The 22,892-nt window shown below is 52.6% G+C and overlaps 1 protein-coding gene across 1 annotated transcript; it reads right to left on the bottom strand.

Moving 5' to 3' along the window:
- Positions 1 to 7,347: 7,347 nt before the first annotated feature.
- On the bottom strand, positions 7,348 to 16,010 carry C12H16orf86 (chromosome 12 C16orf86 homolog). Its single transcript, XM_074969100.1, has 4 exons — positions 15,894 to 16,010; positions 14,780 to 14,937; positions 12,582 to 12,772; positions 7,348 to 7,636 (listed from the first exon to the last, which is right to left on the bottom strand). The coding sequence occupies exons 1-4, from the start codon at positions 16,008 to 16,010 to the stop codon at positions 7,491 to 7,493; spliced, it is 612 nt and encodes a 203-aa protein (XP_074825201.1). The 3' UTR covers positions 7,348 to 7,490.
- Between the last annotated feature and the right edge of the window lie 6,882 nt (positions 16,011 to 22,892).

Here is a 22,892-nt window from a genome sequence, read left to right as displayed (position 1 = left end):
AGAACTTCATAGGGGAAACTGAGGCACCCCCACACTATTCAGAGGAAACATTAAGAACAGTCCCACTTCGTCACAGCAGGGGAATAGGAAAACTAAAGAATGCCATTGTTTCCAGGAAAGTCTGACACATTCTGTAACAGGAAATATATTGTGACCAGGTACTGCCTAAAATTAATTACAAGTACAGAAATAGTTAAAACTACAATGAGCCTCTTTAAATGACAATGGGGTTTTTGACCTGTGGTTAGGTTTGGTAGAATTTGGTTTTTAATTTTTTGATAATTTCTACAGTATTTTTAAAGAGTTCTGTCCATTTCTATCAGACAGTGGGGAGGTGGGTCAGATAATTATTGAACAGCTATAGACACTGAGATTCAAAAACACAAATTGTCAATATCACATGTCAAAATATACAAAGTAAATAACCTGAAATCAAACTCGAATAAGTTCTCAAGCAGTATTTTTCTGACTTTGCCTATCTGTAAATTTCAATTATATCAATGGAAATATTTTTTGTCGGTTTCCATGTAGAGTAAAATCAATGTTTGATGTTCGCCACCTAAAGATCTAATCATAACAGGCGTACCTTTGGTACTGTATTGCTATGCAGAGCAATAGGTTTCTAAGGGCTGTGTTAGCCAGCCTAGCAAAGCTTTATCATATTTAAAACCATCCTAGTTGTGAAGTTTTACCCTTTACTTCTGGCTGTGTGCGGTATAGCCAAGTTTCATAACTCCACTCCAGTTGATTCCGAATATGTACCCTATAGCAATGAACTACAGAATGACTAAGTTGTCTTCTAAGTCCTGGGTATTGCTGTTATACAGTGACCTCTACTGGAGGAAAGGGAGAGGATGTTTACAGGTTTTAAAACAGGTTATCTTTATTGGTGGTGGTTTGAACACTTCTCATTCAGATTTGGAGTTGGCAGCTGTCTCTCTGGCAGAGTTTCACCAGTTCTGAGTTTGGCACCTGTCAGGGTTCCTTCCCCACTCTGAACTCTAGGGTATGGATGTGGGGACCCGCATGAAAGACCCCCTAAGCTTATTCTTACCAGCTTCGGTTAAAAACTTCCCCAAGGTACGAACTTTGCCTTGGCCTTGAACAGTATGCTGCCACCACCAAGCGTTTTAAGGCCATCTGTCTATCATGCTCTTTTTGTTTCTCTTCAGCTTTGAATCTGGCTTGCTCTAGTTTATTAGCTGCTTCACTGGTAGTCATTTTCCTGCTTTCTTGTGCTTAACTCTAGCTATACCTGAAAGTTGGGGGGGTTGGAGACTTGTGAATTTCCCTGCAGGAAGTTAACTACCCTGCCTTTAGGTAGAGAAAACTCCAGCTCAAAAAAGAAAAATCCCTTTGTAAAAAAACTAACACCTCTGTCTCCAGGCAAATAGGCAGAAAACCCTCTAGCTGCTCTCAACTTAAAAAAAAAAAAAAAAAAAAAAACCTCCTCAGGTCTGTGCTTTTGGTTCAGAATGATCTCTGGTTCAAAGTGATCCCACTGCTCTGCCACCATGTCAGGGTTCCTTCCCCACTCTGAACTCTAGGGTACGGATGTGGGGACCCGCATGAAAGACCCCCAAGCTTATTCTTACCAGCTTCGGTTAAAAACTTCCCCAAGGTACAAACTTTGCCTTGTCCTTGAACAGTACGCTGCCACCACCAAGCGAAACAAAGAACAGGGAAAGAGCCCACTTGGAGACGTCTTTCCCAAAAATATCTCCCCAAGCCTTACACACCCCCTTTCCTGGGGAAGGCTTGATGATAATCCTCACCAATTTGTACAGGTGAACACAGACCCAAACCCTTGGATCTTAAGAACAATGAAAAATCAATCAGGTTCTTAAAAGAAGAATTTTAATTAAAGAAAAGGTAAAAGAATCACCTCTGTAAAATCAGGATGGAAAATACTTTACAGGGTATTCAGATTCAAAACACAGAGGATCCCCCTCTGGGCAAAACCTTAAAGTTACAGAAAACAGGAATAAACCTCCCTCTTAACACAGGGAAAATTCACGTAAAACAAAAGATAAACTAATCCGCTTTGCCTGTCTTACCTCTACTGGTTGCAGTATTGGAGACTTGGCTTAGGATGGGTTGGAGAAGATGGGTTTCTGTCTGGCCTCTCTCAGTCCCAAGAGAGAACAAACACGTAACAAAGAGCACAAACAAAAGCCTCCCCTCCCTTCTCTCTCTCCCCCCCCCCCCCCCCCCCCGATTTGAAAGTATCTTGTTCCCTTATTGGTCCTTTGGGTCAGGTGCCAGCCAGGTTATCTGAGCTTCTTAACGCTTTACAGGTAACAGGATGTTGCCTCTGGCCAGGAGGGATTTTCTAGCACTGTATACAGAAAGGTGGTTACCCTTCCCTTTATATTTATGACAGCTCCGTATATCTGTGTTGACCTAATGGGGTGGAAATCAATAAAATACAGGGATTTTTGGTGGTAGTTCAATCCACTTCCAGAATTTCTGATGCAGCTACAGGAGAAGAAATCTGCTCTCATGTGCTGGGTAGCTTCAAGAGCCTTTTAAGTCCTGCCCCTTCACTCCTGGGCAATTCAACAGCCATTCTCTCTCCCTCTCTCTGACCTGTGGCTGCCACCAGTATGTACAAATGGGTCCAGTGCACCTCAGCTGTAAGTCAATCAGGTGGTAACCAACGTGGATGCAGTATTTCTATATATAGTTCCTCCGCCAGGTGGGCTTCCCCCATCTTCTGCCTAGGTGGAAGCAGCAACACCTTCTGTTCATCTTAGCCCCCAGCAGAGTTTCGGAACTGCAGGGGCCAGGGCAGGACAAAGGAAACCTCTTCCCAGAAAAACCAGGGAGGAAAGTCTGCTCCTGTGCCTCTGTCCTGGGGGGCAGGTCCCTTCTGCTTCCCCCTCCCCCTGTGGCCTTGTGCCCAGTTGCTGCAGCCAAGCCTGGGCAAGGACTGAGCTGCTCTGACCCACACAGCCATGCTCCTTTGTAGTGGCCCCCACATGCACACTTTGTAGACAGCTCCAACATAATCCTGGACACCCAGGGAGAGGCCCTACAGGTGGACCAGAACTCAGGTCAGAGTTCATGCCGAGTCTTGGGTCTGCACTCCCAAGAGAGCCTCCTCCCTCAACATGTGAGCTCCCAGCCCCTCCTACCCTCCATCATCCCTGCCCTTTAAAGTCTCCACGAAGTTGGCTCTCAGTCCTCAGAGATCCCCCTCCTCACACACAGTTGCATCCTCCCCAGCATACACCCACATCAGCCAGGTGGCCTATTTGAATTATCGAGATGGGACCTGGAGCATTTCCCTCCAGTAGGAATCCAGCATCCTCTTGCACAGGGCTGACAACTAGCCAGGGTGCCTCACAGCCCTGCAGGGGCCTGGCTGTCTGAATCTTCAGGCAGATGGGCTGAGCCAGAAACACCTCCTTCCAGAGGGAATAGCCCCTTCATTAGGAGATTTTCAGTCCTGCTGCTGCCTGGTCCTGGTTTCCCCCAGTCAACCTCTTCTTGTCAAGCTGCAGTTCCCTACTTCCCAGATACTGCAGTAGGTACCTGGCCACTCCCAAGGCCTGGGTGTAAGATGTCATGGGTGGAGGAGGTAGCTTACACCACCCCTTCCTTCTGTGACATTGGGTTGTGAAGAAAGCAGAAGAGAATTGGTGTTTGCGGAATCCCCCAGCCTCAGAAGGTCTATAGGAGCCTGATTTGCAGACCACATCTGGCTGTCCCCAGGTCTCAGTCTGTATCTACCAGACAGAAAAGACCATTCTGACCCTTTACGTGGCCCCATCCTTCTCATACTCAGGGCCTGACTCCCAAATGCTCCTTCCTCTAGAAGCTAGAGTTCCCGGGCTTGGTTATCACCCTTCCCCATTCCCAGACGAAGGGTTCTTTCTCCTTTGGCCATCCATAGGATTTTGGCCAGGAATTCGCTCTGTCCTGCAGCTCCCCCAGTATGGGTCTGAGGGAGGACTCTATGCTAGGTTTGATTCCAAGGCCGTAAGGGGACATTGTGATCATGTAGCCCAAACTTCTGTATAACACAGGCCAGACAACTTCCCCAAAATAATTCCTCTTGAACTAGAGCAGATCTACTTCCCTAAGGGTCTCAGCTTCCACCCTCAGGGGCTCTGTAGGCAGCTTCCCAGTGGGGGGGCCATGCCCTCATAACCAGATTCCTTAAGGCAGTATCTTACCTTAACCCCGCTGTTAAGTTACTCTTGGGGGAATTCTGTGCCAAAAAATAAATAAATTCTGTGCACAATATTTTAAAATTATGTGTATTTTATTTGTCAAAATAACACAATATAATCATGCCAGTTTCAGTTGTTTTGGTAATTTATTTTGAAATATCTGTTAGCAAGTATGTTTGTAATAATGCAAACAACAAAAAAGATTCAGGATATGTTTTTTGACAAATAGATTCCTCACTAGGCATATTAGTCAAGAACTTTGAGAAATAATTCATTTAAACTACAATATAGAAATTTCTTGCACCCCTCAGAAGCAGTGCAAAGGCTTGGGGGAGTCAGGGGTAACAGAGGAGCTGAGGGAGAGGGAAGTAATTTCTGGGAAGGAGCCTGGGAGTGAACATGGAGGGGTGTGGGTGGGAGAAATATGGAACAGTTGGGTTTTTTTGAGGGGGGATTGTTAAGGAGCTGGAGAGCCTCCCCCATGCAGATTCTGCCTGACCCCTAGCCTCTCCCTTTCAGTCAGGCACATCTGCCCCATCCATGTGTCCCCCTCCCCTGTCCCCATGTGTCCTTGCACCCCTACTTAGCCACCTCTTCCCCCTATCCCCATGTGTCCCTGAACCCCACTCCCATTCAGCCCCTGGCTCAATGCTGTCACCCCACTAGCTTCTGTGCCCCTGCTTCAGTCTGTTCCCCCCACTAGCCCTTCTGAATCCCAGTCTGTGACCCCCAAGCAGCCCCATGTGCCCAGCTCTGTCCTTCCCCCCCATATCCTGTGTCTCCTCACCTGGCCCTGCGGGCAGAGCTCTCTGAGAAGGCAGCTTCTGCTCTCCTCCCTCTCTGTGGCTGGCTGCTCTGGCCCTGTGCTGGCTGCCCTCTCTTCTGGTGACACAGCAGCCCCTGGTGACTGAGACATGTAATTGTGGCGCCTCCCCGGCAGAATCTGTTTTCCGTGGGGACATGAATTTTGTGCATGCGCAGTGACACAGAATTCCCCCAGGAGCATTAAGTGTCTTGTGTCTTTTGGAGCCTAAAGGTAACGTCCTGCGCTCTGAGCGGTTTGACCCATCCTTGCTGTTCCACTCACTCTCTCAGTCTGGAAAGTGACTGTTCCCTCAGCCTGGGGAGCCTTGGAGCTTGTAGCTCCCTGAGTTCTCACTTCCACAAGGAGACACTAGCTCTCTGAACGTGCTGAAGCTTCCTCCCTGAGGTGGTCTTGGCCTTCCACCTTAACCAGGAGAGCTCAAGCTGTTATCCCATGGCCAGACTCAAGGTTGATTGCCTGTCTCTGGATGTCCCCCAGGTGTTTTGGATCAGCCTTTCTCAAAGTAAACCCTTCTGCAACACCAGGTTCCTCTTCATGCTGCTTGAAGGGTCTCATAAAGGGATGAAGACTTCCAGAAAGATTCTTTGTCCTGGATCAGAGCCTGCAATTAGCATCCTCCCGTGCTGCCTGCCTCTTGCCCAGGAAAGGTTCAAACTCATTCTGCCCCCAGATTACCAGCAAGTGCATGCATTGGACCTAGTCTATGCACCCCGTGCACCTTTTATTAAAGTTCTCTTAGGGGTGCTCTCCGCAGCTCTTGTGATTCTAGTGCCCCCTGCCTCCAGTATTTAGCTTCATCCCCATCGGCCTGTGGTCAGTCTATGGTGCAATGACACTGCATTGCACAGCAAGGGCTAAATTAATGTGAGCATTTAATCCTTGCATCTTTCAGCCAGGTGTCACTGCAGCTGAGCACAAGTGCAGTAGCTTTTTTAACTATCTTGTCTCCTTTGAATAATCTTTTTTAGACATTGCTTTTGGATGTGTAAATAGAACCGCCGGCTTATTTGAGAATTACCTGGTTTAAAATATGTTTATCATTGTGTGAGCTGTATATTCTGGTAGCTGGATTGCTGCTGTATTTATTTAGCTCAGTGGTTTTACTTGCATTTTTCTGTTTAATTAGAACTGTTCAGAAGCATGTGGTCTCTTTTCAATAAAAGGGTTAATAGATGATTAAATTGTAGCTGTCTGTTTTGGTTGTAGATACAGTTCTATTTATATTTCTTTAAGATGGGGGTGAACCACGGGTATGGTAGCCAACTTGGTTGAACCTGACCCTGTGTATAACTTGGGGCTGTGCAAACAGCAATAAACCTGGCCACGTGGACAACCTTGTGAGTGAGAGGAGTTATAAGGCTGTGGTCAGGAAAGCAAATTCATTAATTAGGAGAAAGGAGAAGTATGTGGCGACTGGGTCTTTTTGTAACGTGCCTAGCACAATGAGGCTCTGATCTGAGTCTGTGCTAGGCGCTGCCGTAAAACCAACAATATAAGCCCTGTGGAGCTTACCCAAAGCAGATGTCACATTCCTTCAGGGAGGATCTCACTGGCTTATTTCCTGCTAACTTTATGCCCATTTGGAAGCTGTAATTCCTGAACTGACTCTGACAGTGTTCCAAATGCCAAGATGGTCTTGTACAGTAAAAGGAATAAATGTATTCTGGAGTGGAAACATTAAATGAAACACTGTTCGTCAAAGGAGAGAGGGACTCAGAAAACAATTCCAGATAGACCCCAGCAAGTCCAGCAGTGGAGTAGGAACCCTAGGAGGGAAGGAGAACATACAAGTGGAGTGAGAGAAGAGAGGACAACCGGGAGTGGCTTCTTTTGTGTTTGGAGCTGGGATTGGGCTTCCCATCTAATGGTGATAGCATATGGGGCACTGGCCAAATCAATGTTCAGCCCGAACCCCAGCAACCCAAAGTGACTCATGCCGCCCCACCTCTTGGTAGAGTGGGAGGAGATTTTGCCGCAAAACCCCCCGACCCTCTTTTTTAGAAAACTGGAACGTAAGCAGTGTCCGCACCTGCTGTTCGCTTGTGCAGCATGTTGTGGCTGGAGAGGTCTCTAATGCTATCTCCTCCAACAAGTGCGCTCTGCTGCTGGGGAAGGGCAGCCCAAGGGAACCTGGGAGCCTGAAGAGTCTGATGAACCAGAAATGTAATCAGCGGTTGACTCCTGCTCCAGGGCCAAACTAAGCCAGTTACAATGGTGCACTGAATCTTTAGACAGTTCTGAGAGCCAGCAATTTTAAAGTCTCCCTTTATTTCATAAACGAGTCAGAAAGGCACAAAAGGTTAATGCTCACCTCCCAGCCATAATGAGCAGCATCTGGGAGATGCAGGAGCTCATTATAAAGGCAGTGGCTTTTACCAGGAACGCTTGGCAAAAGCTGTCTTAAGGGTTCACTGCAGAGTTTTAAGAAGGCAGAAAGTCAACAGGCTTCTTTTATGCTAAACTGACAAGGCAGGAAACCTGTGAGATTATTTATACTGTGGTGAGAGCGGTGGCACCAGGTGAGCTGCACAGACACTCAGCATCTTGTCGATGTCGACTTGTGTTGACTTGTCGACCGCTGCCTGGGGTGGAGTTCCTGGGGAGCAACTCTCTGGATTATCGCTTTTTGTTCCTGAAATGGAGATGCAAGACAGGTGGGTATCTGAGCTTACCTCCCAGGGCAGAAATGGGTAGGATGATTCGTTTTTGGAAGGAGAATACCAGCTGGTGCCTATTTCAGATGGGAACTGAAGGGGCTCCTCTGCTGGGAGAGGTTCTAATCTGTCTGTCTAGGCCCTCTAGAATCTATGATAAAAGACAGACTGCTGTCAAATGGGGTGTAGTAGACCAGGAGCGTCCAGCTTATCTGGAACAGCTACAGCTGTAAATGGAACAAAAGTGGCAGGATCATGTCACAGGATCACATGGAGCTGTGCCCTCTCCAGGGTGGGTCCCATGCCTGGAGGTTGTGCTGCCATTTGAGTGTCACTCAGCTGCATGTGCTGAAGCCCTAATGATGCTTCGCAGCTTCCTAAGCTAACAAGAAATGATTCGAACACAAAGAAGGTTATAGCCTGTGCCCTTCATACAGGAAATGGGCGAGTGTGAATTGTGCGCCCGTTCCCTTCCCCTCTCTTAGGTAACTTAGAACTAGTGACTGGCACTGGCTCCTACATGATGCTGTTGCTGAATCTGAGACACAGGGGCAGACCCGTCCTGGCCTGCACAGCTGTGAGTGGAGTTAAAGCAATGCTGAGCGAGATGCTAATATTGCAGTGATGGGTTTCCCATCTGAGGCCGAGAGCTTCTGACCCAGACTCTTCCACTTCGTATCTGCCTGAGGCACAGCTGGGACACACAGGCTGGACTCATAGAACTCCCTGGCTGATTCACTGAGGGTAGCTCTGTGACTCTGCCGCAAAACATCGTCCTTAGGCCAGGCAGTAGGCGGCTGCTCTACACACCTTACGTCCACAAGAGCCCCCCAGCTCACTCCCTGACCATAGCTGGTCTCCTCTTCTCTGTCATCTTCCCATTACTGCACTCCCCATTTCAGCCACACTGGCAGCAGCCTTTCCTCACGCTGCTCCTAAATCCCCCTGGAGCCTGGGTGCCATGAACCTCCCCGGCCCACCCACATCTTCTCTCTTCCATGGCTCTCCCCGAGTTACTGATTAAAGGGGCTAGGAGCATTTTAATGCTTCTCGTATATTTACAGGCAAAAGGGAGACTGAGGCATGGTGCCTGTGCCAATGTTGCTCGGTGCTGTGGACCCCCCCACCCCCCTCTTGTGCGAGGGCAACTTTCCCAAAGATCTGCTCTAGCGCCCGCAGGAGTTCTGGGCTGGACACAGGAGATGGGTGCTCTCGCCTGTGCTGTAGGAATAAACAGGAGCTGCTGGTTCAGGGGTTGCCCAGGGTGTGAGGGTGTCTTCCTGTCCTCAGAAGGTCACGGGTCCTTTTCCCAGACATGTGCTAGTCAGGCCTGTGCCTCTCTGACCACAGCGAGGGAGCCCCTCTTGGTGCAGATCTAATTGTGGGGCTGGGCAGGGCCAGCCTGGCTCTTCCTCTGACCAATGCCCCACACGCCATCCCAGAGCAGACACACAGGCTGGCTGTACCTGCCCCAATGGATCATTTCCCTGCTACTACCCACCAACTAAGAGCATCTGGACTCACGTCTCCCGCAGGGGGGAGTTCTCATGGTCCATCCCAGGGAGCAATGAGCCCTCTGCCCCCAACCCCAATCCCGCCGAGCGCTGGAGCAGGTTGGGCCTGTCTCTTAGTCTGCATTGAAACCACCCCACAGCGCCATGGCCTGGCCTTTTCATTCCCACTTGGTCATGGGGAGATGGGGGAGCATGCTTCATTGCAGCTCTGCTGTCACTGGCACACTCGCAGACCTGGAGCATTTCACTCGGGGGCAGGCGAGGGAATGACCCCCGGCCTGTGATCAGCTTTTCAAACAAGGGTTCCACTCAGCCTGGGCCACACCCTCAGCAGGGAGCAGAGAAGAGCTCTTCTGGGCTAAGAGAAAGGCGAATCAGTTATTTGGGGCTGGAGGAGCAATTCTTCCAGCTTCCGAGGGGGAGTGATGCAGGGTGTGGGGGAGGCTGTAGGCTGAGGAAATCCTAACCCTCAGCAGCTCTTCCAAGCAGGCAAAGCATTTTGACTGTTCTCCCCTCCTTGCAAAGGTGCTGCCCCACCACGCAGGGAGTTGTCATCAAAGCAGCTGGAAATCGGTATTAATGTTTACAAAACACCAACCAAACCTGCAGAGCGTCCCTGGGGCAGGAGCTGCTGGCTGGCAGAGAGCTCTGCACACTGGACGGTGCAAGCAGGCTTCTTTCCGCCCTGGCTTGCTCAAGAGCTAGTGGTTCTCAAGGGGGGGGGGGGACCCCCAGGGGGTTGTGAGGTGACTACATGGGGGGCTTGAGCTGTCAGTCTCCACCCCAAACTCCTCTTTGCCTCCAGCATTTATAATGGTGTTAAATATAAACAAGTGTTTTTAATACGTAAGGGGGGTGGGGTTGCACCCTGAGGCCTGCTGTGTGAAAGGGGTCACCAGGACAAAAGTTTGAGAACTACTGAACTAGGGCCTGGCCCACCCGGCCTCATGGGGAGCAGTGGAAGCTCGCTTCAGCAGCAGTGACAGGGCCCAGCCTGCACTGGTTCCGAGAGCGACTCAGCCAGAAGCCACAGCGTTCCAGCCCTGGGACGGAGCAGATCACACGGCGCTGCCAGCTGCTCTGGGAAGCCCAGTGTGCTCAGGCAGGATGGAGCATTCTCTGTGCCCAGAATCAGTCCACAGGCCCCTCACTGCTGGGCTGCCCAGCTACCTGGCTGTGTCTCACAGCGTTCAGTCCATAAGCTTCCCAGTGGGTCCCCACTTCACGCCGAGCAGCACGGTGCAGTTCTTAGGACACAGGACTGGGAAGTGAGAGACCTGGACTCTGCTCCTGGCTGTGCCCCGGGCCTGTTGTGGGCCCAGGGACGAGTCACTTCACTTCTGGGCACCTGTTTCCCCCATGGTAGAAGGGGTGATACTCGGCCTGCGTTGTGAACCAGGCAGTAGTGCTGTAGGCGTGAGGAAGTCTGGAGAAGGCTGTGGGTTCTGGTGATGTTACTCTCCAGATGTAAGTGGGGCCCAGACTAATTCCTGCCCCTGCCCCAACCCCCTGCTTCCCCAGCTCGTGGAGCGCTGGGGCCAAAGGCAACTGGACAGCGAGGAGGGTAAAGCTGGGTCAGGTGGCCTGGCCCTGTCTTAGTGGGATCAGGTTTCCCTCAAGGTCAGGGCGCGTTCTGCCGGTGCTATCCAGCTGGGGCCGTCCTCAGCCGCCTAACGGGGCAGATGATTCGAAGTGCTTGTGCCCACAAACCCAAGGGAGGAACCCCTGTGTGGAAAAGGGGTGGTAATGAGTCAACATACACACACAGCACTGGGGGCTGCCCCTCGCTCTCCACAGGACACAGCTGGGCTGCCCCAGAAGGAACAGCATGAGCCCCCCATACTTTAACCCCCTTCTTGCCTCATCCCATGTGTCCCTGGCTGGAAGCCACCCTTTCTTGGAGCAAACTGCTGTGTTAGCCCCCAGCAATTGCTAGTCTGGTGGCTGGGCCCAGGCCCAGAGCCACAGCTCCTTCCCTGTTACCTGCGTGGTGAGACTCTTTTGACTCCTCAGCGTTTGCCCTGTCTGGGGCTCCCACGGCATCCCCCAGTGCAGCTGTCCCTGGTGTGTCGCTCTCACCCTCCGAAGGGCTGCTCAGCTCCGGGTTGTCATAGTTTATGTACTGGTATAAGGGTCGCAAGCGCTGTGGTCTCCCTAGCGGGGTGATACCACCCCTGCTGTAACACACAATACACCCCAGCCCCCCAGCCCCCCAGCCCCGGCCCTCAGGGCACCTCCCCAGCGCACGGCAGCACAGCCTCGTGGCCCCAGGGACGGTCATGATCCCTGGCTACGGAGGGGGAAACTAAGGCACCGGGCAGGGGAGGGACTTGCCCAGGATCACACAGTTCAGCAGTGACCACTCTCGCAAACGAGGTTGGTTCTGTGGCGAAGGCTCCAATCTCAGACTTGGGAGACCTGGACTCGGCTCTTGGCTCTGCTGCAGACTGGCCGGGTGCCCTGGGGCAGGTCCGTCGGTTCCCCATCTGTGCTCTGGGGATACCAACCCTTCCATCCCCCGCTTTGGTCTGTCATGTCTAGTTAGACTCTGTGCTGGGACTGCCTCCCTCTGTGCCTGGGAAGAGCCTGGGGCGATGGAACCCTAATCTCAGGCGCAGCCCAGGGGTGCTATCACCATAAGGAGAAGCTGGGGTATGTGGCAATGGGGGAGTCTCTCCTGGCTGAATCCTCTTTGGGGGCCAGCCCTAGGAAGGGCAGCAGGGCTCTTGGAGCATGATTGCCCTGGGGGCCCAGCTCTCTGAAGGGAAGCCCTCCCTGGGCTGGAGGAGCTCAGAGCTGGTGGTGATGGAAAGACACCAGGGAGGAGGAGGAGGAATGGAATCTGGCACTGGGGCTCGGCCCTTAGCCCCTTGGGGGGCGCCTGCTTGTATATATTTGGAGAGAGGCAGGACTCGCCCAATCTGTACAATGGGGTCTATGGGGAGGAGGAAGCAGACCAGGCCCCAGCTCAGCGATCAGGGCTGCTCCTTAGACCTGAGGCCAAGGCTGGCAGGTGGAGGACGTCAGGCGCGCACACAGCCTGATCCTGTAAGGAAACCGCTGCTGGGGACAACAGTCACCCAGACTCCACAACACACACACAGAGTCAGGGAGCCCAGCCTGGAGCTCTTGCCTGTCTGTCCCCAAACCACAGGTCTTTGCTACTTGAGCTACAGGAGATCCCCTTTAGCTGGTAGCACTAGCAGGGCCATTATCTTTTCTGGGGGCCAACCTACCTTGCCCTAAGCTGGCCCACCATACTGCCATAGACGGCACCGCAAAGGCACCGGCGTGCACTGAGAAGGAGGATGCCTGCTGCCTCCCACAGGTACAACGAGAACAGCGAGCACTGCCGTCGCGCCGGGAAGGGGGCTGTGCGATTCTGTTGTGGTGCATCGTGTGCACTTACTGTCCGTGCGCAGTGTGTCCGGGGGCACAGCCGCTGCCGTGCTGGCTGCAGAAGCAGGGAGGTCTGACGAGCTTTTCCTTTTCTTGGCTTTCTTGTGCTGCCTGGTAGCGAGGGGAGAGTCCACCTCCCCCGCCTTGGGAGGCAGCTTCCTGAAGTCAGCGTGCTGGAAAACAGGTACTGCAGGATCAGCCCTGTGGAGCAGAACCAGAGACAAAGGGACAGTGGGTTTGAGCTGCTGGGCAGAGGGACAGCAGCCCCTGGCAGGGCAGAAGCGTCCCCTGCTTCCCACACAACCTGCACCAGTGCCAGGAAACTTCCAGAAAAGAACCTTACCTTTGGGCTATTTTGACTCCTGGCCCTCCGCAGGCTGGGAGAGCATTTCCCCGGGGGCTTGGGCAATGCTGCTCCTGTCTGAAGCTCGAGGCATCACAGCTTGAAATGCTCTGCCCCTAGACCTTGATGAAGATGGAGAAGTAGGACCTCGCCCCTTGTGCAGATGGGGGAGCTGAGGCAGAGAGCGGGGCAGTGACTTGCCCAAGGTTGCGCCCAAAGTCAGTGGCAGAGTCAGGAGAAGAGAACCCAGGACTCACATTCCCAATCCCCTCTGACCTAACTGCGAGAGAACAGTTTATAAATTAACCCAACCCTTGCTGAACCTTGCGCTGGCTTTGTATCTTAGGAGAGGGTCAGGGCAGGTCTGCGTTTTAGCCAGCCTGCTTTACGCAGCCCTGGTGCAGCTGCCTCCCATAGCCTTGGTGCAGCTCTCCAGCAGGCTGGCATGTTCCGCTGTCTCTGCCCTCTCCTCTGGAACGGTGGGGAGAGGCTTCACCAGGCACGCCCGACGCATGTGTCTGCAATTCAGAAGCTGGTCATGGCGAGCTGCCAGGCTGCAGTGCAGCTGAATCCTACTCTGGACGCTGGAGTTACCTTGAGATGGTCCCAGAAGGGATGCTGGTTAGTAGAACCTGTTCTGGGTCCATTTCCTGATGTGTTATTAATGGGACTGAAGCTGGTATTATTTAATACGGCCGTGTTCTGAGAACACAGAACAGCCACAACTGCTGTGCCAGCTTCCCCTGCCGTGCCCAGCTGCCGTGCTCAGCCAACGTGCCACAGGCCCGCTCGGAGGGGAGCCCCTCTAAGGCAGCTCAGTCTCTGCTCCATTCAGCTCCTGGATCCTCTGCTGGGTGCCAGCTGTGGTGGGTACGAGCCCTGGCCACCAGTCTTGCTGGCTCATGTCGGAAAGGTCATGCAGCAGCCATCAGTGGGTCCTGACTTTGGGTCAATACTGACCTGGACTGGGTTCGACTCTCTGTCTCTGAGACAAGAGGGTTCAGGACTCCCAAGCTACCCAGTGTCCATATGCCATTGCGCTAACGACAACAAACACTTCCCCAGCTGTCCCTCCACCCCTCCTGCCACCAGGCCTGGGGGCTGAATGAATGGTGCTGTCACAGGAATGGCTGGGACATGCCAGGCTGGCCTATGACCATCCCATCCTTCCAGTCCTAGCATAGACTGGAGGCTCTCCCATGTTGAGAGATGGCAAACCCTGTAGGAACATACACGTGCAAAGCCCATCCACAGGTCCAGCAGCCTCTCCGTACCAGGGCCCAGCGCAAAGGGCTGGCGCAGAACACAGACAGCCCCAAAACAGGGCAAGTCAGGGCCTTCCAGCCCCTGCAGGATCCCCAGAAGGGCCTGTTTGGGGCACCAAGCCCAACAGCTCCCTTTCCCCCCACAAGAGGAGCAGCAGCAGCTGGGAGGAGCCTTCACAACCTGGCATCATCATTCACTCAGCTCCAACACCCTGTTGCTGCATTACCCTTGGGTGCCGGTGTCCCCCAACTCTCATTCTGGCCTCTGAGATTCTCACCTCCTCCCTCCCCCCCGTGCCCACTCCCTGCCCAGCTTCAACCCCCAGTGCCAAGCTACTTAATTCTCAACAGAACACAGGTCTGAGCCTGTGTGTAACCAGGCCTGGCACTGGGACGCCATGTGCTGGCCCCTGCCCTAAGCCCTTTGTGCATGAGTTAGGGCCCTGGTCCCAGCCTCTGTCTCAGCTCTTTGCAGGTGGTGAGCTCCTGGGAGCCAGAGGCTAGGCCTCGCCATTTGGTTGGTGCCCCCGGCACAATGGGGTACGATCCCACTGCTGTTTGATGCTAGTAATACAGCCCCCAGGGGACCCTCCAACCTACTTCACTGCCTTTGCTTTAAAGCCAGAGGTCAGCAGCCATGCCTGGAGCACGGAGACAGATCGCAGGGGTTTCAGCTCCGGAAAGAGCTCTTTGTGCTTCTGACCTTCTTCGTCGTACAGCTTGGTGTTCACAACCACTCCTTGCCCGTCCTCGTCCCACTAGGGAGGGAGATAAAGGTTACTGCTTGGGAAGTGTAAGATGAAAGTAACACTTGGCGGCGGCAGTGCCTGGCCCAGATGCCAGCTCTCAGACCAGCCCCGCGGCAGCCCGTTCTGTGCTGCTCCTCTGGTCCTGGAGGGGAAGCTGAGCTTCACATTGAACAAGTGGCTGGGGGTTTCTGGACTGTGAATTGCTTAAGCTACGTTTAAAATCCATCTGCATAAGAGATCAGGCGTCCTTGGACCTGTGCTGTGGTACAGAGCCTGCCCCCACCAAGCCATGGGACCGGCTAGCAACAGGACCTACATGGCAGCTTGAGGCCCGTGTGCTGCAGCTCGGAGCAAACGCTGGGTTCTGTGGTGTTAGACATACGCAAAGGCAGGATACAATAATTTCATGGTAGGATGCCAGGGCTCTGTGCTGCTATGAGACGAACAGCATGGGAGTGAGACTGCTGCTGAACAGCAATGCTGCGCGGCCAGCTACTGAGGCAGGACAGTGCGAGGGAGGCAGGTCGGCTGTAACTATCAAAGTCCCCTTGTAATGGGAACCCTGGGCAGGGCCTCTGGGGCAGGAAGGTGTCAAAACAGCCAGGAGAAATGTGAGCCCCAAATTACCTAGCTGGTTTTTCACACGAATGAACTGGAAACTTTGAAAATCATCATTTTGGGGCCCACTTCTTCTTGTTAAATCTCTTGCAAGGACGAGGTGGAAATGTAACAGAACTGGTAGGTTGCCTTTCTGGGACACAGCCCCTTCCCCAGGGGAGACGAGCTGGCTTCCTCAGGGCCTGGCCACGTCTCAGCCCCACATCGCGGCTGGAGGAGACGCATTCCCCGCTCCCCATGCGCCTGGCCAGAGCCCCTTGTGAACATGCCTGCTTCAGGCAGCCGCAGCTCTGCAAACGTGCCTGTTCCATTATGGCTCGCATTCTAAACGTGCGATCGTTCTTTACCTCCAGCGCCTTGATGGTTGGATTGTCCAGTGCAGCTGCCAACTGGGAGAGGAAGCGTCCGGGCACGGCCTTCCCCCCAGGCCTCTTCTCGCTTGGACTCCTTGCTGCAGTGGCCATTGCCTGAGAACAGGGCAATCAGTGACATCAGATACTGGTGCCTGCGCGTGCACTGTGTTCAGCATGAGTTGATCTGCTCTCTGATAATGATGCTTAGCCCTAGATCACTGCGCACTCCAGGCAGGGTTGTGTCAGTAGCCCCCCAGCCTGGGGGCAGGGAGATCAAGCTTTACGAATGTTGCCACCCTGTGCCCCTCTCACAAGACCCCATTACAGCTAGCACAGGTGAGTCCTGGCCACCTAGCAGCATCTTTCACAGCACAACTGAATGTGAATTTGGGCATCCACAGCGGCCAGGCCAGCCAGCTGTGTTGCAGTGAACTATGGAAAAAGCTGGGCGACTATCCCATAATGCTTCAGCAGGGGAGTGGATGCCTAGAAGACATGCACCCAGAGCAGTGCACTATGGGATGTCACAGTACTGGGAGGAATGGCTGACACTCCAGTTGCACAGATGCAGTGAGGGGGGCCATTCCTCATGGCAGAGATCACCAGGGAGCCAAGCCTGTGCCAGCCCAGGCTGCTGCCAGGGGCATAGCTGCCACAGTCACTGAGGGTGACCCAGGCTATGTGCAGACACAAGCTATGTTCGGAGCGGAGCAGGCCCTAGACCACTTCCAAACTCAGCTAAGAGCTGCACATGGACAGGTGCCCAGTCTCCTGCCTCGGATAACAACTGGCAATGGTCCCAAGGGCTTGGATTCTCTGTTCTACCAAGACCCCTTTACACCTCATGGGCAGTGTCAACAGGCCATACGGTGGGTGTCAGTTACGTCTGAATGCGCTTTAATGACACCTCATGCTGCCACGGGGCTCAAGTGACTGGTATAAATGAGAATAAGGACCATAATTTATTTGCAATGAATAATCCCACCAGCTCAGGCGGGAGATGCGATAGAAAGATCAGGTCACATACAAAGGTTGCTCCTAGGGTCTGAGCATGGTTCATCTGACCAGAGCAGACAGAAATTTTAATGCTATAAAAACCCACTTGGCAAGTATCCCCATCCAGGTTCCCAAGTGAATGAATCCACTTGAATGATCGTTTCACCATACAAATGCAGTGTCCCCGCTCTCACGGCTTTAACCAGAGCTGCCTGATGATTGGAGGTTTTTCTTAACCACCTGGGTCTGCAGTCCTGTGAATGCATAGAACCTCAGCTTTTGTTTTCTGAAGAATGGTTCTAGCCTTCATGGTTACAGAGAAAACCCTGGAAATGGGAACCCAAGAGGTTCTGCTGGCAAACAGAAAGCCCAGCACTCCAAGCCACGCTCTTATTCAAATCTCTGACTTAGAAGGTTGGATCCCATAGGTCTGGAGGCCTGATTCATGCTTTCTGAACATGAGGGTTTGGCAATGCTGGGCATGCTGAAAGCCCTTCCCATCTTCTAGTCACCAAGTACCTGACCAGGAGGGCCCAAACCAGGGAAGATAAGCAGGGTTCAAATATATGACTTTCAACTCTGAGCCTCAAATGCTTTCCACACAGGTCAACTCAGCTTTACCAGCGCTCTTTATCCCATTGGGTGTCCCCCATGCTGTGAGATTTACATTCAGTCACATCAAATAACCCTAACTATGAATTCCTCATCTCCTAGCCCTGGGGAGGAGGGGACCACACTCTGGTGCTAGGAATCTGTGCCGCCGTTGGTTTCTGTGCCCTTCAGCTTTTACGCTGCAAGTCTACAAACACTCGCTTGCAGCCTGCAGTGGGACCACCCACAGCAATCCAGGTAAGCCCACATGCAGGTGTTGGCAGGATCAGGGCCCAAAACGACCTCAACTCATCCTGCGGCTGTTTGTCTCCCTATGCTGCTGCAGCCTATTCCCGGGGATGCCCACACTGCGCTCTCCCATGGAAATGTGTCGGTGTTCTCTAGTGTCAGGGCTTCCTTAATCTAAGCAAGGCACTGTTCAGACAGCAAGCACAGGGCTGCTCTATGCATGGATTGAGAGGTGCCTTTGGCACTGGGCTTGGTAGTGTAACACCGACCCACCCAGGGGATCATACCTGGGCCCTCTGGAGCTAAATGCATGAATCTCCAGCTGGCCTAGCCACCACTAGAGGGGGACAGGGCGAGTAAGCCGGGGTTACGGTAGCAGATCTGGGCCCCAGGCAAACCATAAATTAATAAACACACCCGCTTAGCAGAGCATAGCTAACCCCTCACCCGCCTTCCAGAGCGTCCTGGTGTGCTCCTGGGAGCCATTCCCCCTGCAACTCCACTGCGAACCATTGGTTCCTTTCCCTGCATCGGTGTTACATTTCCGCCTCTCGGCCCTAGGGCTCACTCGGAGCATTTCCCAGGGTTGGTACGTGTTCCCTGCTCATTTCAAGCCTGCAGGTTTCACAGTCTCATGGAACTTGACAACATGGACTTTCCCCCACTGCCAGCCAGCAGGTGTCCGGCCTAACGACTTCCCCCCACTGCCAGCCAGCGGGTGTCTGGCCTGGCACCTTCCCCCCACTGCCAGCCAGCGGGTGTCCGGCCTAACGACTTCCCCCCACTGCCAGCCAGCGGGTGTCCGGCCTAACGACTTCCCCCCACTGCCAGCCAGCGGGTGTCCGGCCTGGCACCTTTCCCCTCTGTTGGCCCAGCACCTTCCCCCTCCCCTGAAGCCAGTGGGTGTCTGGTCTGGTGCCTACCCCCGACCCTGCAGCTGGTGGGCATCCAGCCGAGCAGCCGGCGGGCATTCTGGGTGGCCGAGGCTGAGTGTGAAACCGACCTCAGGCCAGAGCTGCAGGGTTTGGTCAGACGCACCCACACACGCCCCAGTCCAAGGCGCAGGCTGATCCCCTGGGAGGGAATTGCCCAGCACGCCATGCATGGGCCCAGCAGGTCATGCTGCACAAACACACCTCAGGGCTGCAGGTTCACTCTCGGCAAGAGGATGCCTGCCAGCCCCACCCTGTGGGGCAGAGCAGCCAGTCGGAACAGCTGTAAGAGCCCCAGGAGCCAAGCAGGGGTTTTGAGTGGAGGGAGGAGGGAGCAGCCTATGCCGTTTTGGGGGTCGTGGGGGCCAGAAAGAGCCAGGCAGCTCAGGATGGCTCTGCCCCTTCCCCTCTCGAGTGAGCAATGGACTAGTATGCTGCCCCCTCCCCCTGCATCCCTGTGACACCCAGCCTGGTGGGGCGGGGCGGGGTGAAGAGCCCCTGCAGCTGGAGGAACAGCAGAGGCAAGGCTGTGGGGTGGGGAGCAAAGGGCAGATGTGAGGTTAGGGAGGTGCATAGTTAATTGCTGAGCTGGGGGAGGGGCAAATGTGGGGGCTGGGGGCAGAATTAATTAATGAGAGCATTGGGGTGGGCAGCCACCAGACCCCCATGAGTGGGGCCAGAATTATTGTACTCTATACACTGGAGAGTGCAGGACTGCCCCTCACACTGGGGAGTGCTGGGATTGCTCCCCCACTGGGACAGCTGGGATTGGCCCCCACACATAGTGGGGAGCGCTAGCAGCTCTGGGACTGTCCCCCTACCCTGGAGAGGGAAGGGGGAGTTCAGAAATCAAACGAGAGACCAAACCCTACAATATCATCATCTTTAAAACCTCCCAGATTTCTGAGCCCTGGGGGCTGTCTGTGCTGTCTTTGGTCCGTGAGCTCGGTCTCTGGTGTTCTGTGCACAGAGATGGGGGGTGTTGGACTCTGCCAGCATCATCGACTGGCCCCGGTCTGTCCTTTCCACAGTAACCAGCTCTCAGTAGGGAGCTGGAGTGCTCAGCATGCGCTGGCTCCAAGCACATCCCTGACACCCAGCCAGGGACGCTGGGTTCCCCAGCAGTGGAACGGCGCTGGGCCAGATACTTGGGAGAGTGCTGTGGGACTGAGAGCCCATCAGGGAGCACTCTGGTCTCCATGGCCATGGATAACAGGGAGCCTTGTTGAAGCACATGACTCTGCAGATGAGCTCTGCTCTATAGACCTTTTGGGGTGCATGGGTCTTTGCAATCTCCATGCCACGCAGCTACGAGACAATGCAGACCATGACCGTTGGGGCTTATTGACGGCCTTTGTTGGGCGTTTTGGGGTAGGAATGTACTTTGCCATGATCCGACAACACATGCTGGATGTTTAGCGTTGATCAGGTCAGCCCATATTCTCTGTCTTGCCTTTTTGGTTAAATAACACTGTTAGAGAGCTTATTCCTTCACTCTCCCACTTCCCTGGTCCTTCTCTCATGAACAGAGAGCAACAATACCCGAAGTCCGAAGGTGCAAACAATTCGATGTTTATTGGGGTGAACTTCCAGCAAGCTTAAATACAAGTTCCTTTTTCCCTATTTTCGAATCCCAACTTACTTCCTGTTTGCCCCTAATTTATATAGTAATATTCTTAGCTATACCTTAACCAATCATTCTACTGAAATTTAACTAACCAATCCTAACATATTGTAACATGATTAGCTAACCAATTATATCCCACCACCTTAATTAGTTTACACCCAGCAAAATTAATTATACAGCAGACAGGAACAATCACAGAACCAGACAGAGACCATGCCAATAAACAATAGCAAAGTGGGAACTATAATGACAAAACCATACAGAAGTGAGGATTTTACATCCCAGTATTGATAAATGAGTTCTTGCCAGACAGGATGCTATCAAAACTAAGTTTCCTTTTACATCTTCTAGGCACTTCCCTTTCTCTGGAGGTGATAGGCACTATCAGGACAGGACTGTATTCCTAACAGCCCAATAGCACCTGATTTCAATGTGACTAGTTTGGAATGTGAGGATGTGACCGTTCACTTCCCAGCTTATGGCTGCCTCTGTCGCTTAGCCAAAGGCCTTAGCCTAAAAACAGGGCCTCAGACTGTCACAGTAAGAGAAGGACCTTACACTGGCAGACAGTGATTTTGATTCTTTCTTTCTTTTATACCTCTAACTAGCCAAGTGATAAGAATACACCTAAATTCTTAAAGTACAGGCCTTTACAGACAGGCCTGAATATCTATCCTAACAAACACCGGGGTCAGATGTGGTATGTAAACCATGCTCGGACCTGCCCTGGGAAGGAGGGGCATTTGGCGCTGTGATGCTGCTTTGAATTCCCTGTGCTCTGTGCCACCAAAACTGCTGCTCTGGAGCTGTCTCCACTGCACTGCTGGTGGCTTTCTGGTGTCATTTCCCTGGTGTTTTTTCACATAAGGTCTGTCATTAGCTGCATTGTTATCATAGAATAACAGAGTTGGAAGGGACCTCTGGAGGCCATCTAGTACAACCCCCTGCCCAGAGCAGGACCAATCCCAACTAAATCATCCCAGCCAGGGCTTTGTCAAGCCTGACCTTAACAACTTCTAAGGAAGGGGATTCCACCACCTCCCTAGGTAATGCATTCCAGTGTTTCACCACCCTCCAAGTGAAAAAGTTTTTCCTAATATCCAACCTAAACCTCCCCCACTGCAACTTGAGACCATTTCTCCTTGTCCTGTCATCTGCTATCACTGAGAATAGTCTAGATCCATCCTCTTTGAATCCACCTTTCAGGTAGTTAAAAGCAGCTATCAAATCCCCCCTCATTCTTCTCTTCCGTAGACTAAACAATCCCAGTTCCCTCAGCCTCTCCACATAACTCATGTGTTCCAGTCCCCTAATCATTTTTGTTGCCCTTCGCTGGACTCTCTCCAATTTCTCCACATCCTTCTTCTAGTGTGGGGCCCAAAACTGGACACAGTACTCCAGATGAGGCCTCACCAATGTCGAATAGAGGGGAATGATCACATCCCTCAATCTGCTGGCAATGTACCTACTTATACCAAAATGCCATTGGCCTTCTTGGCAACAAGGGCACACTGTTGACTCATATCCAGCTTCTCGTCCACTGTAACCCCTAGGTCCTTCTCTGCAGAACTGCTGCCTAGCCATTCGGTCCCTAGTCTGTAGCGGTGCATTGGTTTCTTCCGTCCTAAGTGCAGGACTCTGCACTTGTCCTTGTTGAACCTCATCAGATTTCTTTTGGCCCAATCCTCCAATTTGTCTAGGGCCCTCTGTATCCTATCCCTACCCTCCAGCGTATCTACCACTCCTCCCAGTTTAGTGTCATCCGCAAACTTGCTGAGGGTGCAATCCACACCATCCTCCAGATCATTAATGAAGATATTGAACAAAACCGGCCCCAGGACCGACCCTTGGGGCACTCCGCTAGATACCGGCTGCCAATAGACATGGAGCCATTGATCACTACCCGTTGAGCCCGACAATCTAGCCAACTTTCTACCCACCTTGTAGTGCATCCATCCAGCCCATACTTCTTTAACTTGCTGGCAAGAATACTGTGGGAGACCATGTCAAAAGCTTTGCTAAAGTTGAGGAATAACACGTCCACTGCTTTCCCTTCATCCACAGAACCAGTTATCTCGTCATAGAAGGCAATTAGATTAGTCAGGCATGACTTGCCCTTGGTGAATCCATGCTGACTGTTCCTGATCACTTTCCTCTCCTCTAAGTGCTTCAGAATTGATTCCTTGCGGACCTGCTCCATGATTTTTCCGGGGACTGAGGTGAGGCTGACCGGCCTGTAGTTCCCAGGATCATCCTTCTTCCCTTTTTTAAAGATGGGCACTACATTAGCCTTTTCCCAATCTTCCGGGACTTCCCCCGATCGCCATGAGTTTTCAAAGATAATGGCCAATGGCTCTGCAATCACATCCTCCAACTCCTTTAGCACTCTCGGATGCAGCGCATCCGGCCCCATGGACTTGTGCACATCCAGTTTTTCTAAATAGTCCCGAACCACTTCTTTCTCCACAGAGGGCTGGCCACCTCCTCCCCATGCTGTGCTGCCCAGTGCAGTAGTCTGGGAGCTGACCTTGTTCGTGAAGACAGAGGCAAAAAAAGCATTGAGTACATTAGCTTTTTCCACATCGTCTGTCATTAGGT

The sequence above is a fragment of the Natator depressus genome, chromosome 12 (assembly GCF_965152275.1).
Source record: "Natator depressus isolate rNatDep1 chromosome 12, rNatDep2.hap1, whole genome shotgun sequence".
NCBI lineage: Eukaryota > Metazoa > Chordata > Testudines > Cheloniidae > Natator > Natator depressus.
This window is presented reverse-complemented; position numbering and strand designations above follow the sequence as displayed.

What these genes read in the sequence shown, in the direction of transcription:
- C12H16orf86 (XM_074969100.1), bottom strand. Translation starts at nt 16,010, where the DNA reads ATGGCCACTGCAGCAAGGAGTCCAAGCGAGAAGAGGCCTGGGGGGAAG. An exon ending in CAACCATCAAGGCGCTGGAG is followed by an intron (nt 14,938 to 15,893) that starts GTAAAGAACGAT and finishes CTCCCTCCCTAG; the next exon opens with TGGGACGAGGACGGGCAAGG. An exon ending in TTTAAAGCAAAGGCAGTGAA is followed by an intron (nt 12,773 to 14,779) that starts GTAGGTTGGAGG and finishes TCTGCTCCACAG; the next exon opens with GGCTGATCCTGCAGTACCTG.